Genomic DNA, 19,153 nt, shown 5'->3' with positions numbered 1-19,153 from the left:
AGTCCGTATGGGATAAAGTGAAGCTTGATGTATTCATACAGATGACATATTAAAAGTTAGAAATGAAGCATAATTTTCATGAAGTAAAAATTGGCCATTATAGATATACTTAAATATGTATGTACATATATTTGTATATACAGAAAACTTTTGATGTGTTTATATTAATATAAAGTTTAGTCATTTTAAAAGCAAAACAATGGCCATTTTAGTAAAACAAAAATATTAAATTTAAATTCAAAGAGAATGAAGCCTCCAATTTAATATGTTCAGTAATCAACTGTCACATCTTCTAAATTTATAGAATGTTTTCAGCTGTTAAATAAGAACTTTCCATGTAGTGTATTTTTTTAGTGAATTGCTCCTAACTTTAAAAGACACATTTTAGACAAAGAATTCCCCATGAAATAAATTTTCTTATTTTTGAGAAGCAGAGTACTACTATAGGTTTCATCTGCATTTTTTAGCCTAAAAATTAATAGTGAATAATTATGATGAAAAAATTAATACCAGTGACTACCTATACTTACTAATAAGGATGGGAAAGTTACTTTAAAATTACTCTAAATTGCCAGGCGAGGTTACTCATGCCTGTAATCCTAGCACTCTGGGAGGCCGAGGCGGGAGAATCACTTGAGCTCATGAGTTCGAGACCAGCCTGAGCAAGAGTGAGACTGCGTATCTACTAAAAATAGTAAAAATCAGCGAGGTGTGGTGGTGCGCTCCTGTAGTCCCAGCTACTCAGGAGGCTGAGGCAGGAGGATTGCTTGATCCCAGGAGTTTAAGGTTGCAGTGAGCTACGATGACGCCACTGCACTCTAGCACGGGCAAAAGAGTAAGACTCTGTCTCAAAAAAAAAAAAAAAAAATTACTCTAAATTAGTATTTTTGACATTTATCTATTGAGAAATATTGTTCTGTACCATCTAAAATATTACTTTTATCCTCCACACTAGTGTCTATAACCCCCTAATGTTTTTAAGGCACAAATACACATATTACTTCTGTGCAACAAAATAATGCTTTATGAAACTCAACAACAAAATGCCTTTAGTATCACTTTAAGATAAAACTTGAGGAAAGAGAAAAATTAAGTATTTTTACAAAATTCCTTTAAATGACTGCTTTTTTTCTTCATGAAGCAAAAATATAAGCTGAGTTTTCTAGGAAAGACTGTAGAAAGGAGACAGAAGTGAATGACCCTCTACGTCTCTTCATCTGTGGTATGAAAATTATCCTAAGCTGTAAGATTCCCAAGAAAACAAACTATAGTAATGGGGAAGAGGCTAAGCTTTGCTTACCATGGGCTTCCCCACCCACCTCTCCCCGCAACTTTTCCCATAAAAAACAATTTCTACTAATAAAGCATCCTTTACAAGTAGCTCCCTAAAGGATCCTATCTCTCCTTGAGTGCTTACCACAATCTGATTTCTGGACAGCTGACCCAAAGTTTGTTGATTTTACTGATCTTCAGAAAGCCACTGACTGGCTAAAGTCTTATTGGTGAACAGAGTCAAAAATCAGATGCCCCTGCCATACTTTACAGAATGAGGAGTTGGACAACACAGTTACGTTTGGCTGCACTGTGGTGAAACATATGAGGTATCTTCTTTTTGTCTTCAATCAGCCACCTTTGGGCTGGTAGCTCTATTACATCTTCAAAAAACTGAGCTCCAGTTCTTGATGGAGATAGAGGAAGGTCATTGAGGAGGTGGTTCAGCTCAAGAGCTAAGTGAAAAATGTCTTTTGATTCAGTCCTGCTTGTGGATAGAAGTCATCTTCTGGATGGAAGAGGGAGTGAGATGACCTAGAGTCTTGAATTGGTGGATCTGCAGGAACAGAAACTAAATACAGTGGAGACCTCTTAACTGAGTAACACCACGAGATGGATTTCCTGACAATGTGCCAATATAAGCTAAATATAAAAATTAAACATGTGCACTGTAAGTGATCATGCACTTGTTTTTCCAGATATCAAATGCATTTGTACCATTTTATGAATAAATGTTTTCTCAATAACTAATTATAAAATAATTTACAGAAAAAAGTACCAATTTAAGGAAAGAAAACAGACCCACTCAAACAAAAACCTATATACTTTGCTTTCATGAGTCCCATATCCTCACTTTCAAAAGTCAGTTCTTTCGAATGACTTTTTCTGCATATACACAAACTATAATCTGTCTACTCCATAATAGTGTCAGTAGTGGCATACATCAAATTTTAATCTGAGATGGATCTTTTAGGCTTTTTCATCCCCTAGAGAAATGGAATTCAAGGTATTAAATTTAGAATAATCTACCTGTTTATAAATACTAAGACTTGCATTAACCAAGTTTATTCCTACTTATCAATCAAAAGAAGAGTTATGTATCAAGTCGGGCAGTTTTTATTTATTTATTTACTTATTTTTTGAGACGGAGTCTCACTTTGTCACCCAGGCTAGAGTGCTGTGGCATCAGCCTTGCTCACAGCAACCTCAGACTCCTGGGCTCAAGCGATCCTCCTGCCTTAGCCTCCCAAATAGCTGGGACTATAGCCGTGCACCACCACGCCCGGCTAATTTTTTCTATTTTTAGTAGAAACGGGGTCTTGTTCCTGGTCAAGCTGGCCTAAAGCGATCCTCCCACCTCAGCCTCCCAGAGTGGTAGAATTATGGGCGTGAGTCACCGCACCTGGCCAAGTCAGGCAATTTTTAAACGTGAGTAGTGGGCACCTCAAATTTCCCTCAAACTTTGATTTGAAAAAAAACTTTAAAAGCCCACATTCGAATCACTGTGGATCTAATTTAAATTTTCTATATATTTATACAAGAATTTTGATGAACATTTGATTACTTCCACTTAGAATTTGGATATGTAAAGTTACTGTATATACTCTCAGAATTATTATAGCAGGGGTCAGGAAACTATGGCCTCTTGGTCAAATTCAGCCCACCACTTATTTTTGTAAATAAAGTTTTACTGGGACACAGATATGCTTTTTCCTTTACGTACTGTCCAAGGCTGCTCTCATCATGCAATGACAGAAAAAGTAGTTGCAACAGAGACCACAAAGCCTGAAATATTTACAACTGGCCCTTTATAGAAAAAGATTTCCAACCTCTGATATAAACAATTATTAAAATGTATGTAATACAAATTATACTTTAAATTTGTTTGGAAATGAAAGAGAAATACATGTAGAATTAAAATTATACATCAACCATAACAAATTTATCATAAAAAGAAAACAACAGTAAAGTAAGTCCCAAGAAGACATTTTATCTGGCTTTGATTCAGATGAAGAATTTCATCCTATTGTAACATACAGAATATATATGTTAATGCTGTGGAACTGATACAGTCAAGAGTATATACATAAATGCCATGGAACTGTTCACTTAAAAATGGTTAATTTTATGTCATGTGAATTTCACCTTAATAAATTATTTTTAAAATAAGAGTATATACAGTATTTTACAAGTTTCTACCTTTAAGTGGGCCACACCATAGTATAGTTGTTAAATATGTAAGTTACGTCTTACCTAATAATGTGGTTTCTCCAAAATCTCTTAGATCATCTCAGACCCTTGTGTATATTTCTTCTTTGCCAGTAGATGGAGACAACACCACTGAAAGTTTAAAAGACATCATTCCCTGTTTAAAGGGAGCTTGCTGGTCTGAAAACTGGGGGAACACTAACCCAAAGATTTCTTCAGTTGTTTTTTAAAAGGTAGACAGAATGGCTAAGCCAAAACCAGAAATCCAAGGGAATGCACCCAATACTAACTATGGATATCCTCAAAAATTTACTAAAGAGGAACTACACTCTATGATATAGTAATTAAATCATATTAAAATGCAGTCATCTCTATAGCTTGTAAGATTCAAACTGCCTGCTCATTGCTCCTGTTTAGGCTAGATCATTTATTTTCAGTTTCAGAAAGTATAACTCAGAATATCTAAGATAAAAGAGTTCCTTGAATTCCAGAGGTACATGCAGTACATATATATAGTTTTTAAAATTAGTCATATGCACTGCTAGAAGATTTTTATTCAAAATAACACAACCAGATCCACATGAAATAATAAGAACTTTAAAAAGTGAGTTAAAGTAGAAATGGTAGAAGCAATAAGAAAAAAATTCAATTTTATGATCATACTGAAAAGAAACACTCATGAAGGGGAAGAATCAAATTTATCTACTTTCCAAGTTTCTTATTTCACTATTAAAAATTATATAAACAGAGCAAAAACCACATGTAAGAAATAAATTGCAAACCTGGAAGCTTAAGAAGTCATCTCAAAATCATTATTTACCTATATTTTTCAAATAACAACTTTCCTTTCCAAATTCAAAGCCCTAAAGCTATTGCTTTCAAATGTAATCTTGCAAAAATACCAAAAAAAAAAAAAGAAAGAAAGAAAGAAAGAAAAAGAAAAGAAAAAAAAGAAAAGAAAAACTCAACAAGCTTATCAAGCTAAAAAGAGAAAAACTAAGATATTGCCACACTACTTATATTGGCTATAAGACTCCTGTTCTTGAAGTACACTAAACAAGAAAAACCCATTTGGCAGAAAATGTCTTAAGAAAAAGATTTGCTTTAAACCAAATAATAACCAGTTAAAAAGGAAAAGAAAAATCATAAAATCCTCTATTTTTATGTATTTTGCTCATCTTCTGATTATATATCATGACTAAAATCAGTTTATATAAAAGGGAGGTGAATATAGTATTCAGATATTACCACAGCTGTAATACCTACCTAGGTCAAAACAGAACTGACAATAACTACTAAAATAAATCCCCTTAAGACTCATTACTAGATAAAGTAGCCCTGAACCACAAACTTCTATTTAACTCTGAAATTTTATGATTCCTGTGAGATAGCAACTATCATCTGCCAAGAAAACTATAACCACATTCTAAGTGCCTATTAAGAGCACATAAACAACTGTAAACACCTTTTCATAATCCACATGGTAAATGATCTGCAGCTTTATTTAGTTAATCCTTGGATTGGCATCCTCTTGACAGACAACAAACTTTTTGACCTTTCCAAAAATTTTCAACAACTGTTAGGTATGAGGGAATTGCTAATTAAATAACAAACCGCCAACACAGAAAGGCACTTTGCAGTTTTCAAAGTGTGTTCACTTATATTAATCAATCTTATGACAAGAAAAACTGAAACGAAATAAAAACTACAGCCAACACACATAATCCAGTGAAATGTTAACGATATTTGTATTTTGCACTGTTACCTGTCCATTGGCACAGAAGAGGGAGAAATGCACATACTCAAATTCTTTAACTAAAGCAATAACTAGAAGAGTGTTCTGGAATTCTGTATTAATATAAAATAGATCTACCAAACTGCAATTTTACAGACCACATTACTACCACAGAAAATATATGACCAACAAGGAATGACTTTTCTTTTAATATATTAATTGGATTTTTGAAAAAAACACCAGGTGTTAACCTGGCAAGTTCCCCTTTGGGACCTATGATGTCAGTGCTCCTGCCTCCACCTGCTGGCAAACAGATTATGAAACTAACAGAGAGATCATTGGGTAAGAAAAATTAGCATTTGGGGGGGGCAATAAATTAACGGCATTTTATGCAGTATCTAGTACGATGCTATTTTTGTTAATAAATCATTAAAATATTGATGAAATCCATTAAGAGTTCTACAGAAAAACACATTTAATTTCACACACACACACACACACACACACACACACACACACACACAAATTACAAAACATTTCTCAGTTCAGAATGTTACCTAACAGGCCAAAAATTATTTTTAAAAAATTTTTAAATTACCTGATAAATGACATCTTGGAAAAGGACTGGAAAAGTAAGTGCTGCATCTTCTAGCTCATTTAGACTACAGTGCACTAGTGTTTCATCCTTAAAATAAAAAACACATTGAATGAAACAAGATATTAAAAGAAATTTCAAATAATAATGTATTCATGATCACCAAAAACACTTATTAAAACACCCATTCATATGTAGAATTATACATTCATAACACATTACTATATGTGTCCTAGCAATATGGGACAGAATTTTCTAAAGTCATTGGTTCTTGAGTATAGCTCCTGGAACAGCAAGCATCATCAGGATCATCTCAGAACTAGTTAGAAATGCAAATGTAAATTCTCTAGCTCCACTTCTGATAACTGAGAAACTAGGGGGAGGAGCTATATGGAGGGAGTCGCTGAGGAAGTAGTGGAGGGTGACCTCAGCAATCTATGTTTGTATAAGCTCCTTCAGGTGACATTGATGCATGCTTAAGTTCAAGAACCACTGCTCTGAGTTCTGTAGTTGCCTACTTTCAGTTAAAACCACATGCATACTAGATTTTTTTTTACAATTAGCAAATGCAAGTTTAGAATCTATTACTAAAATATATTTATATATATTTATTTGTATAATTCCTTTTATTTCTTTGAGACAGAGTCTCATTCTATTGCCCCGGGTATAGTGGCATCATCATAGCTCACATCAACCTCAAATTCTTGGGCTAAAGTGATCCTCCTGCCTCAGCCTCCCTGAGTAACTGGGACTACAGGCATGGGCCACCATGCCCGGCTAATTTTTCTATTTTTAGTAGAGACAAGGTCTTGCTCTTGCTCAGGCTAGTCTCCTACTCCTGGGCTCAAGTGATACTGCCACCTCAGCTGCCCGGAGTTCTACAATTACAGGTGTGAGCTACTGTACCTAGCCTGTATAACTCCTTATCCTCCAATTTTTTATAAAGCATCTTACTTTAGGAAAAGATTATTTTAGTATTTCACAAATACATTTCATATACATCATTTGACTAAATAGCAGTCAGTGAAAACTTGTCATCTTTAATTACCACATCCTGTTTTCTCATTAAAAGGATAAGAAAGTAAGGAAAGTTCAGTCTAAGATAGGTACAAATATTCAGTATATTTCTCAAATCCTGAATAACTGAAAAAAACTTTGGTTTCCATTAGTATAAGTGACAGCATTTTTAAAAATAAAGCTGCTAATAATTGTCCCCAAAATTTTTAATACATTTAAGATCAATTAAAGTAAAACAGAAATGTTCATACCTTGTGATTCCACCTTTTACTAGCTGGAGTGTTTCTTTTAACCTAATGTTAAACTCTGCTGAGACAAACAGCAAAAAAATACTCTAGATGTGCCTCACTTTCTTCTAATAGCAAATCAGACTAAACATTTCAAGGTGCCCTCTTTCTTACAACTGAATCATAAGTAATCCTACTACTTCATCTACAGCCTATTTAATTCTGATCATTCTTGATCTACTTCAATAAAATTATGCTCAGCCAATTCTTATCTTTCCTTCTCTATTGATCTTTAGATTCAAAATAATATGGCCAAACTTGATATCATGACCACATCAACTCTTTTCTTTTCATTTTTTTGGAGATAGAGTCTCTGTCGCCCAGGTTAGAGTGCCGAAGCATCGACCTAGCTCACAGCAACCTCAAACTCCTGGGCTCAAGCAGTCGACCTGCCTCAGCCTCCCAAGTAGTTGGGACTACAAGTGCATGCCACCACGCCAGGCTAAGAATAGGCTTTTTCATCAAGATAAATTTTCTATAAGAACTAAACCACATCTCTACTCATAGGGTACCAGTAAAAAATGCTAAATAATGAAATATTTTCCAATATGATATGATACTATTTTTGCTAATATCAAGAAATTGGAGGTAGATGGTAAATGTGTTGACTATATATTAAATTTGGTTAGCAAAAGATATGAGATATTTAGGTTTCAAAGCTCCTCTGGTACCCTAAAATATCAATTTTAAATCACATCAAGAGAGCATATTAAAGCCTTTATTAGTCAGCATTAAGAGATTATGCTGGGCCGGGCGCGGTGGCTCACGCCTGTAATCCTAGCACTCTGGGAGGCCGAGGCAAGCGGATCGCTTGAGGTCAGGAGTTCGAGACCAGCCTGAGCAAGAGTGAAACCCCGTCTCTACTAAAAATAGAAATAAATTATCTGGCCAACTAAAAATATATATACAAAAAATTAGCCGGGCATGGTGGCGCATGTCTGTAGTCCCAGCTACTCGGGAGGCTGAGGCAGTAGGATCACTTAAGCCCAGGAGTTTGAGGTTGCTGTGAGCTAGGCTGACGCCATGGCACTCACTCTAGCCCGGGCAATAGAGTGAGACTCTGTCTCAAAAAAAAAAAAAAAAAAAGAGATTATGCTTTATAGATTATCAAGTAAATGTTTATTGTATTAGACAGTATGTCAAAGTAAGAATAAGAAAGGGATTATGGTCTTGCATATGGTTCACTCAGTGAGACCCAAATTATATTCGGTCCTTCAGGGACACATGATCCCAACAAAAAGGGGGAAAATCTAAAACAGTCATAATTCCAATAAAATGACATTAGAATTTTTTAAGAGATTAAAAAACAAATCACAAGGGTTTCAGGAGTATGAAGGAAAACACTTTAAAAAGTCTAATTTATTTTTAAAGAGTACCTGATACTAAGCAAACTAAAGACCCTAACATTAGACTGTTCAAATAAAATCATTTCAGAACTCCTAGGATACATTTATAGTAAGTGTGATGGCTACTCATTCATTTGTATTCTTTTAGGTATTTTGGGCTATTATTTTTAAAAAGAATTTAACTGCTTTATTCTCTCTACATGCAGATAATATACTTACCAGGTCTAAAACTAGGGAGAATTCTGGTGTGCTTCTTGTTTTCAATGGAAGAGCAGGTTTCCTATTTAATTGTTCTTCTGTCAGTGGTGGAACATGTTTGATGAAATAATAGCTATAAATGGAATTTTAAGAAAATTTCAACATTCCTACTTTATAAATATAAAAGATATTACTAAATTCAGCGCATTTAATTAAATAAAGCACAATTAACCCAGTAAGCCAAATTTATAAAACATGTAAATATAAGGGAAAATGTACAAATTAGTATTGCTGTAACTCAGAGTAAAGGTTTTAATACCTATAGGTCACATGTTCTTGGTAATGTACCATTTAGCCACCCCTCCACACAGATAACATACTTTCATCATGCTCCAAAAAAGGAAAGAAAGGGAAAAAAAAAAAACCCCAACTCACGGGTCAAATACTTCCCAGTCTTCTTCATAGGTGGCCTCTGCGTGGGCTGATGAATAGCCACTATCTGGAGTTACTGGTGCTATTTAATAAAGAGAAAAACAAAATGTTATTATTACTTAATGATTCATGAAATACACATTTTATTGCTTCTACATAAGATCTTTCTGAAGCCCTGTGTATTTTAGGTTAAAGATAGAAATAATTTGTAAACAACATGAGAAACAAATTTATTAACGTAACTCTAACTCTAGATCAAAGGGAAAAATAATCACTACAGACAAAATGGCAAACTAGATCATGGCTAGTAGAATTAAGATCCTTATCAGCTTAGAGAAAATTTACTACATATTACTAGAAAAATACACTCCATAAAAATTTAATTTCTAACTGGATGGTGTTTATATGCAATAACCATAAAAATTTCATGGTACTCTTGTAGAGGTAATACTTCATAAAGTGACTTGTACATAAAGGCAGTCAATAAATATATGCTGACAGCAGACCCAAATGTAGTTTTTAAATCTGAGATCCATGAATAGTCTTTAAGAGATCTGTGAACCCCTTGAAGAATTATAAAAAAGTATTATATGTACATTTTTCCAGGAATCTCAGGGCTATATATGATCTTAAAAAGTTAAGAAATGCTGCTCTGTGTGGAAATCATTGCTTTAGAAGATCTATTATTTTACTTCTAATTTATAAGCAACTTAATTTCTATATTCCATACCACATAGCTCACTCTCTAAGCAATGATTATATCAATTGATGGAGCCTTAGAAATTATGCTGGGAATTTTATAAGACAATCATTACAACTTAAATTGAAGGAGAAGACAAAGGTAACTTAAAAGCCAAACAGGTATTATCTCAGACACAAAAGTTTAAGGTAGAAACCAATAAAAAATTGCTGTAATCTGGCCGGGTGCATTGGGCTCAAGCCTATTATCCCAGCACTTTGGGAGGCCAAGGCAGGAGGCTCGCTTGAGACCAGCTTGGGCAACACAGCAAGACCTCAGTCTCTACAAAAAATAGAAAAAATTAGCCTGGTATGGTGGTGTGTTCCTGTAGTCCCAGCTACTTGGGAGGCTGAGGTGAGAGGATCGCTTGAGCCCAGGAATTCAAGGCTGCAGTGGGCCATGATCACACCACTGCACTCCAGCCTTGGCGAGACAGTGAGACCTTGTTTCTTTAAAAGGAAAAAAAAAAAAAAAAAAAATTTTAAAAGATCAATCTTCCTATAGAAATGCAATGTTGGTGAATAATAGTCTTTCAGGACAAAAACTAACCTTTTTTGCAATTAATCACGTATTAACACCTTCTGAAAAATGTCATCATGGTATCTATGTTCAATGAATGACATCAGATATAAAGCAGAATTTTTGTTCCACTGTAACAACTTTATGCTTATCATGATTCATTAGCACAGAGAATAATGGAAAATGTATCTTCCAATCACTTTACTGTTTCAAATTCCTATTATCCTCAGAGAAATGAACATCTATACTTCAGCACATAAAATTATTTAGCATCTGAAATTATGGAGTGCCTATGTGCTAAGTATTTTCATATTTCATCTCATTTAACCTTCAAAACCTTTAATTATTACCACGTTAAAGCTAAGAAAATGGAGTTTCTTTTTTTCTTTTTGAGACAGAGTCTCACTTTGTTGCCCGGGCTAGAGTGCCATGGCATCAGCCTAGCTCACAGCAACCTCAAACTCCTGGGCTTAAGCGATCCTCCTGCCTCAGCCTCCCAAGTAGCTGGGACTACAGGCATGCGCCACCATGCCCAGCTAATTTTTTTCCTATATATATTTTTAGTTGTCCAGATAATTTTTATTTCTATTTTTAGTAGAGACAGGGTCTCGCTCAGGCTGGTCTCGAACTCCTGACCTCGAGCGATCCACCCGCCTCGGCCTCCCAGAGGGCGAGGATTACAGGCGTGAGCCACCGCGCCTGGCCGAAAATGGAGTTTCTTATGTCTATCTACCACAGTCCTCTCAAGAGCTTACATAAGTTGTCCAAAGTCACACAACTAAGTAAACAGTAGAGCCAACCTCCTACCTCATTCTCTTTGGCTACATTCTCAAAGTTAAGGAAAAGTAGTACTTTTGTCACTCGTATTCATCTTTTAAGATCAGCATAAATGTTACCTCTAAAGTCTTCCCATGAGCATCCCAGAGTAACTGCAGTGTGTCACCACCTCATTTTGCTCATTTAACTGTAATAACACTCACCCCACTGTAATTTTTCTGTGCACTAGGCTCTTCAATTAGATCATGAACTCCTCAGGGTCAGGGAGCATATCTTAATCACCATTATCAACAATTCCTCCTCACAAAAATAGGTGTTCACAAATGTTAGGGGAATAAATGAATGAATGTGACAACTGTAGTAAATCTTACTTTTCCCCTCTAGAAACCCTAAAGTTACAGAAATCTGTCTTCCATCTTCACAGTTGTCAGAAAAAATAAATACAAAGGCTTATACAGCAGCACAAAAATACAGAACAAGCATCAAACAGGAAACCAAAGCCCTGGACTTGATATTTTACTATTCATTAGTCTTATCTCACCAGGCAAAATAATCAGCATAAAATAGGAGGTCAAACATAGGTTAACATGCAATTCTTATGCACTAAAGAACAAACTAACTGTTCATAATGGTGTCAATTTCCTTGTTAGATTCAGTATTATTCTTAAATTCTGGGTTTAACATCATAGATATAAGTCTGTTACTTGAGGAATTTAAAATAAATCTTTCCTATTTTGCTGTTTTCCCTCCATATTGGTACTACTGGGATGAACTATATAAAAGTTTCATAATTGTGTCCATATTTTCTTTAAATGTTTCCTTCTGTTTCAGTGATTTAAAATTTCTTCTTTCTATTCAAGAGGAGTACAGATGCTCCTTGATCTACAACTAGGCTACATCCCGATAAACCTATCATAAGTCAAAAATATTGTAAGTCAAAATGCATTTAATACCTGGATAAATCCATCATAAGGTCAAAAAATTGTGAGTCAGAGAACATCTGTACATTATTCCACTTCCTTATACCAAGGTATGTTTCCTAACCAATACATATTTACTGGGCTCTCTTAAATACCTGTTACCCCCAAAATAAAAAAGCAAATCTAAGATCTCTGTCCCCAAATGAGAAAATGGCCATCCTCAGTTTTATTTCTGCTTTAAGAATGGTGAAACTCAATTTTATCTTGTACCTTATATGTCTATCTACCACAGTCCTCAGAGGTAATAAATTCCTGATCGCATGTGTTTCCACATTTCAATAACAACTAGCTGAGGAACCCCATAATTATGTTAGGCCTTTGTAAGGATCCAGAGCTAGGCTGCGAAGTTTGGTTATAGAGAGAGATCTGGAAACAGAAGGCCCCTTTGGGGGATGTGATCTATGTATGAAACAAATCTGAATGTATGAGACTGTCTCTAGTTAGGGACCTCAGACCTAAGGGTCCAAAGACTGGTACAACAATAACAAATATGTTCATAAACATAAGCATATATTTTGCTAGCTATATTAAATTCCTCCAAGCAGTAAGACTGGTGGAAATAATTCAACTGTGAAATGACTAATACTTAGTCAAAACAACCTTTCAAAAAATTTCAATTTCAAAATGATGGTGGATTTTTGGGACAAAGTTTTGTTTCCAACTTTAATTTTTTTTAACTTTAAGGAAGAAAAACTTATATATTTAATCTGCCCACTTAAGAAAAATATGAAATATTATATTTTTATAAACTATTCATGACAATGAATAAGAAAAGAATTTTCTTCACCTGTAAGGGGTGGGATATCACGATTAACTGTTTCTTCTGCTTCTTCTAAACTATTATTTATTGACGGCCTCACTTGAACTGCTTGATTTGAGTAAGCTGCTCCATTAGTTGATGTGGTAGTACTGGTAGTGATCTCATCTACCTGTTCCATATCAAGTTGTTTTACTATTTCTTCAGCTTCCACAGCCTGCCCTGGAGAATCTGATCCTGATGTTCCTGAAATCATAATTCAGTAAACTCACTATCATCACTTAAAAATGCAAGTATTTAGAAAAACTAAATGCAGTATCACTTTACAATTTATTTAGTTAAACTGGTAATTCATACGGGAACAAAGCTGAGAACGTCATTTGTTAATCTTTTCTAGACAATTCAAACAATGAGGAATAAAGATTATTACAGGCTAGAGTAATATTTGTGAGTTTTTCTTAAGTTTTCAAAAAGTTTGCAAACATCCATTTACGGTCATACGAAAGCCACAATGGAATTTTTCATTAAGGCAAATATCATTTATTAAGTATGTACTATGTGCCAGGCATTTTATGTACATTCATTATCCTTAAACAGCTACCAATCTTTCCAATTCAAATACTAAGCATCCCCTCCATGTAGGCAACTGTAATTTTTCAACCAGAGGTATCCAAGGAAGACCTAACTGTTCCTCTAACCATGAGAACCTTTTTAAGACAGAATAATTTCTCAATAAAATTCCATCTCATTACCAAATAAAGATTAAAGCTGTCCCTGCCGAATTCTTCTGCTATGAAATGATCCCAACTCTTTCCATTTATTTCCAGAATCCTCCAAATGTCATTTTAAACAACAAAAATAACAAAATCGAAGTCTAACACTATCAACTTCCTTGCAAAATACTTTCTCCCTCACTGCTTTAAATTTAACCTCTTTCCTAAAAATATCTCTTTTCCTGATACCTTTCCCTCAACACTTTTTTCTTCCACACTCCATGTTCTAATTGAATCAGTTCATTTATCTCCATTGCTGTCACCAGATCATTGGTTTCCACTGATGTGCAAAAAATGTCTGCTCTTTTGAGACTGATGTTGCATGGCTATATAATTCTTCACTTATCTTCACTGTTGTCACTTACCACTTACTGCCTGAATCTTGATCATGGAGGACTTTAACACCTAGCTACTACTTTACTGCTCTATTTAATGTGGTATTTTGTCCAGTTATTACAGGTGATGTCAATGATTCATTCAATGACTAATCCTCAAAGTTCTTGGCCTCTTCGGCTCCAACTATCTTCACTCACACTGCTCTTTAGCAGTTATTACCATAGCCATAACCTGGACATTAACACTAAGAAACTATTCACCTCTGAAATCTAAAATTCTAATCCTACATATTAATCCATTAGTACAGCCTTCTAACCTTCCAACAATCTATCTCATACTCCCATTATATGTGACCTCCAAGCTTGATAAAGGCCAGTATCATTTACTCCAAACAAATCCCTCAATGGCTTCTTCTTCCCTCCTAATCTAGTTAAGACTTCATGGTATATCACTCAACTCACTCTCAAGATGGCAACTTCAGTATCCTTGATCCCTTGTCCTTCATTGTCATCTGTCAAGAAATCCCTCTTGAAGCAATCTAACAAACAGGATTCTTAGGCCCCAGTCCCAGGGTACTGAAGGAAACAATATAAAGACTGGCCACACTACAAAAAAAACCCTCTAATCTTAGCCAGGTCCATAGCATGCTATTCGGTACTTCTGTGTGTGTCCCTCTCTCAGTTCCTTTTTCTTATTTCCCAGGCAGGGATGGGGAACCTGTAGCCTCAGGGCCACATGTGGCCTTTTGACTGAATCCAAATTTTACAGAACAAATCCTTTTAATAAAGGAAGTTTGGATTTGGTTGAGGGGCTGCACTTGGGGGTCTGGAGGGCCACATGTGGCCTTGAGGCTGCAGGTTCCCCACCCCTGCCAGTGGTTAACATTCTAAACCTTCACCATTCTCTTTCTTCAAGTCCCTGCTACCAGGAATATCTCAGTAAATGACACCATCTCCTCTTTCAAAGAAAAAAATTGTAACTGCCCAGGCATGATGGCTCACACCTGTAATTCTAGCACTTTGGGGGCTGAGGCAGAAGGATCTCTTCAGGCCTAGAGTTTGAGATCTGCCTACATAACATAGCAAGATCTTGTCTCTACAAAAAAAAAAAAATTTTTTTAACTAGCCAGGAGGATCACTCAAGCTCAGGAGTTTGAGGATGCAGTGAGCTAGGATTGTGCCACTGCACTCCAACCTGACCAACAGAATGAGACCCTGTCTCCCCCGCAAAAAAAAAAAAAAAAAGTAACTCTCAAACATCAACTTCTTCCTCAAACATCTATTTCTGTACATACCTTCACTGCTTCTTCCCTCCATCATGAAGGGAAAATGTCTCTTCCCAATTTCAATTTTAATTATTTTACCTGTTCTTTTGATTCCATCCCTGTCAATAGTTTCCAGAAACTTTCTCCATTATTTTCTCCTCTCAATTTTCATGCTTGCCTCCTGCAAATACAAACTATTCCCTGAGACTACGTAACCTCCCTAATTTCTTTCTTTCAATTCAAGCTCATAACAGTAATCTACACTTGCTGCTCCTTTCTTACTCTTCACTTTACTCTTCTAACTCAAAAATATTAGGCTTCCAAATTTAACTGCTCCTCTGAAACTGTTCTGACAAAAGACACCAATGACTTTCTAATTGTCACGTTTAGGTGTGTCTTTTCAATGATCATTTCCTTTTCTTCTGTCTTTACAACTATTTGACCCTGGGTTTTGATAGTTTCTCTTCCTCTGGCTTCTATAATACAATGTCTTTCCTGGCTTCCTCCATGTCTTCTTTTATGGCTCCTCTTACCCTGTCCAGTCCTTCGATGTTTTCCCCCCAAATTCTGGTCTTGGTCTGCTTGCTGAACCAAGTAAACCATTTATTCCACTGGTTTCAACTAATACCTACAAACTGATGGTACCATGATCTACTGCTTAAACTTAGAATTCTGAGGTCCACACCAGAATAACAAATTGCTACTAGACATATTTGGTTGTTTCATGGCATCTGAAAATCAGGATGGCACATATTAACCTCAATTACCTATCTCCCAAGAACTTTCTTCTCCTTCTTGAAACCTTTACCTTGTGTCATCTTAATTCTCTTTTCTTTCACCTCCAGTCTATACCCAAAATTTGCATATTTTATATCCTCTGATCCTTCCTCTCTTCTCTAATACCACAATTAATATCTCATCGAGTCTCACATATACTACAAGTCTACTAATTGTTCTCTGTGATTGCAGCCTCTTGAGAATCTAGCCAATAAATTATTGCCAAAGTGTTCTTTATAAAACACAAATCTGATCATATTATTCACCAGTTTATACCTTTGAATCATTCCCCACTGATTAAAGCTTAAACATCTTACCATGCTACCTCTATAATCTGACTTCTTCATAACTCTTCTACCTTATCCCTCCTCAAATTCAATGCTCCATCAGTTACAAACTACAGTTTCTCAAATATGCTAGGTTGCTTCCTATTGTAAGGCCTTTGCTCATGCTGCTGCTTCTACCTGGATTCAGCTTTTCTATCAAGCCTTTTTTTGTGAGCCACCACTGCCACTGCCCAGAAGACAGGACCACTCTATTCTGTGAATACCCCATTATCCCATACCTCTAATCAATGCACCTATAAAATTTATTATACCTATTTACCTACACTTTTCCCTCTGGTAAAAAGTAAGTTCCTGGCCAGGCACAGTGGCTCACGCCTCTAATCCTAGTACTTTAGGAGGCCAAGGTGGGAGGATCACTTGAGGCCAGGAGTTGAAGACCACATAGCAAGACCCCATCTCTACAAAAAATTAAAAAAATGAGCCAGGCATGGTGGCACATGACTGGAGTCCCAGCAACTTGGGAAACCGAGGCAGAAGGATCACTTGAGCCCAGGAGTTTGAGCTTGCAGTGAGCTATTATAATGCCACTGCATTCTGGCCCAGAAAACAGAGTGAGACCCTGTCTCTTAAAATAAAAAAAGTAAGCTCCTTGAGGGCAATGATCATTTGTTAAACATCTTTAAATATCCAATGACTTACACAATGACTGGAACACTGTAGATGCTCAATAAATATTTACTGAATGAATTGAAATCTTCAAAACACCCCTAACAGTTAAGTATAAATTAATTATCCCAATACGTGGATTAACAGGCATAAGAATTTAAAGAATTGTTCCAAGGTAATGTAGCTAAAGAGTGGCACAGATAAACTTTTAAAATAAGCATGTCTAACTCCAAAGCCTATTCTCTTTCCACCATACCAGCTTTTCCATTATATCAGCATCTAGTTCCATAAGATATTAATAGATACTACACAGAAAAAGGTTCTGTGGTCACATATGTCTATGAAATACCAGGTTAAACGAAGTTGAAGGAAGTTTTTGGTTTTCTTTTGTTTCTCTTATAGGACTTTACAGTCCTTTAATGTGCTAATATGCATTATTTTCTCCCTGAGAATATCTTGATTTTATATTACACCAATCTGCCTTTTAGAAATTATACTATCATCCAGAAATATAATTGATATTAGAATTTAAATCATCAGGCAACAAGCATTTAATGATTATCTTCCACGGACCTAACACTATATTAAACAGCATGACAGATGCAAAAATAAAGACATGGTCTCTTGCCCTGAAGTAACCTACAGACTAAATTATCATGTGTGAAATAAGGTATTAATCGTAAGAAAAGATAGGACAGAAGCTAGGCCATTAAAAAAACACAAAGTGAAAGAAGCCAATGTTTATTCTTTTGGAAAACACAGATAAGTTTTACAAATTATCTGAAACGACCCTAATTCAAATGAATTGAATTACTATTTATCCAGAATGAAAATCCCTGGGGGATAAAAATCAAGCAAATGATAATAAAAATAAACGGTGTTACCAAAAAAATCTGGTTTCAGCTCACTTAAAAATATTCAATAAATTCCATTTTAATGATCTTGAAAATGTTTCTGCATTCTCTCCTGTACATTCTCTAAATATTAAAAAAGTCATCTTGGCCAGGCCTGTGGCTCACGCCTGTAATCCCAGCACTCTGGGAGGCCGAGGCAGGCAGATCATTTGAGTTCAGGAGTTTGAGACCAGCTTGAGCAAGAGCAAGACCCCGTCTCTACTAAAAATAGAAAGAAATTATATGGACAGCTAAAAATATATACAGAAAAAATTAGCTGGGCATGGTGGCGCATGCCTGTAGTCCCAGCTACTCGGGAGGCTGAGGCAGGAGGATTGCTTGAGCTCAGGAGTTTGAGGTTGCTGTGAACTAGGCTGACGCCACAGCACTCTAGCCTGGGCAACAAAGTGAGACTCTGTCTCAAAAAAAAAAAAAAAAAAAGTCATCTTAACACAGTAAAAACAAAAAACCTTCCCTCCAGCCCAAAGTTTATCTAGCTTTGCAGATAATGAAAGCAGAGTTCACTACAACAGCACTAAATTTTATTTCAGTCACTTTAAAAGAAAAAGCTTTTAAGAAGCTGTATATTTTTAATGAGGCTAAAACAAACACAAGACATTGACAAAATAGGCCAGTAAAGTTAAAAAGATCTTTCAAAAAACTATGAATTTTTTAACCCAAATTATGATTAATACTCACCATTTTTATTTGCTGGTGAAAAAAAGTTGAAGACAGGTGAAAATATGGTCCCCAACAATGTAGTTCTTGGAGGACTGCCAGTGGAAGGATTATCTTCTAATTTTCCATTTTGTTTTACATGCTGATTTGTCATTTCATAACTACCAGCTTCTAACAAAAAAAACAAGAAACAAGTCATGATCTAGAAAACACTGACTTTCAGAAATGTGTTTTAAATCCCTCATTACAAAAATAACTTCCCCCTCCCTGAAAATATTTCATGAAAACTGATTTACAGGAGAACTTATTAAAGAAATCCTGAGAAAAATCAAATGTTCCTTATGCATAAATATATTAGCTTATTAAGTATGAAATGTCTGATTTCCTTAAGTATTGGGTTTGACAGTTGATGTCTTTGACTTTTCACTTTGATACTTCTTGTTTTATTTTTATTATGAAGGTACATGCTCGGTCTTTCAAACCCACAGTTTGGCTTGTGAATATCTTTCAAATTTTTTTTACAGCAATTGTTGTAAAACCATGAATAAGTAAAAAATTTGTGATATTTTCAAATATGAGTTCTGTCATGGAACCAGTGTAGCACAGACAGCCCAAAA

General features: G+C 35.4%; 1 protein-coding gene across 2 annotated transcripts in view; it reads right to left on the bottom strand.

Annotated features, from left to right (window-relative positions):
* CTDSPL2 (CTD small phosphatase like 2) overlaps window positions 1-19,153 on the bottom strand; it is a 92,606-nt gene that overhangs the window by 17,079 nt on the left and 56,374 nt on the right. Inside the window, exons 4-8 of one of the 2 annotated variants that reach the window (XM_045528056.1) lie at window positions 18,558-18,704; window positions 12,893-13,108; window positions 9,094-9,172; window positions 8,680-8,791; window positions 5,814-5,900 (exon numbers count right to left, since the gene is read on the bottom strand). In XM_045528056.1, coding sequence (XP_045384012.1) covers window positions 5,814-5,900; window positions 8,680-8,791; window positions 9,094-9,172; window positions 12,893-13,108; window positions 18,558-18,704 — 641 coding nt within the window. Of the gene's footprint in view, window positions 1-5,813; window positions 5,901-8,679; window positions 8,792-9,093; window positions 9,173-12,892; window positions 13,109-18,557; window positions 18,708-19,153 lie in introns of both variants that reach the window. The other variant, XM_045528047.1, reaches the window with a different exon arrangement.

Source organism: Lemur catta, chromosome 1, assembly GCF_020740605.2.
Source record: "Lemur catta isolate mLemCat1 chromosome 1, mLemCat1.pri, whole genome shotgun sequence".
In the NCBI taxonomy this organism is placed as follows: Eukaryota; Metazoa; Chordata; class Mammalia; order Primates; family Lemuridae; genus Lemur; species Lemur catta.
Note: the sequence above shows the minus strand (reverse complement) of the source record. Positions and strands in the feature narration are given on the sequence as shown.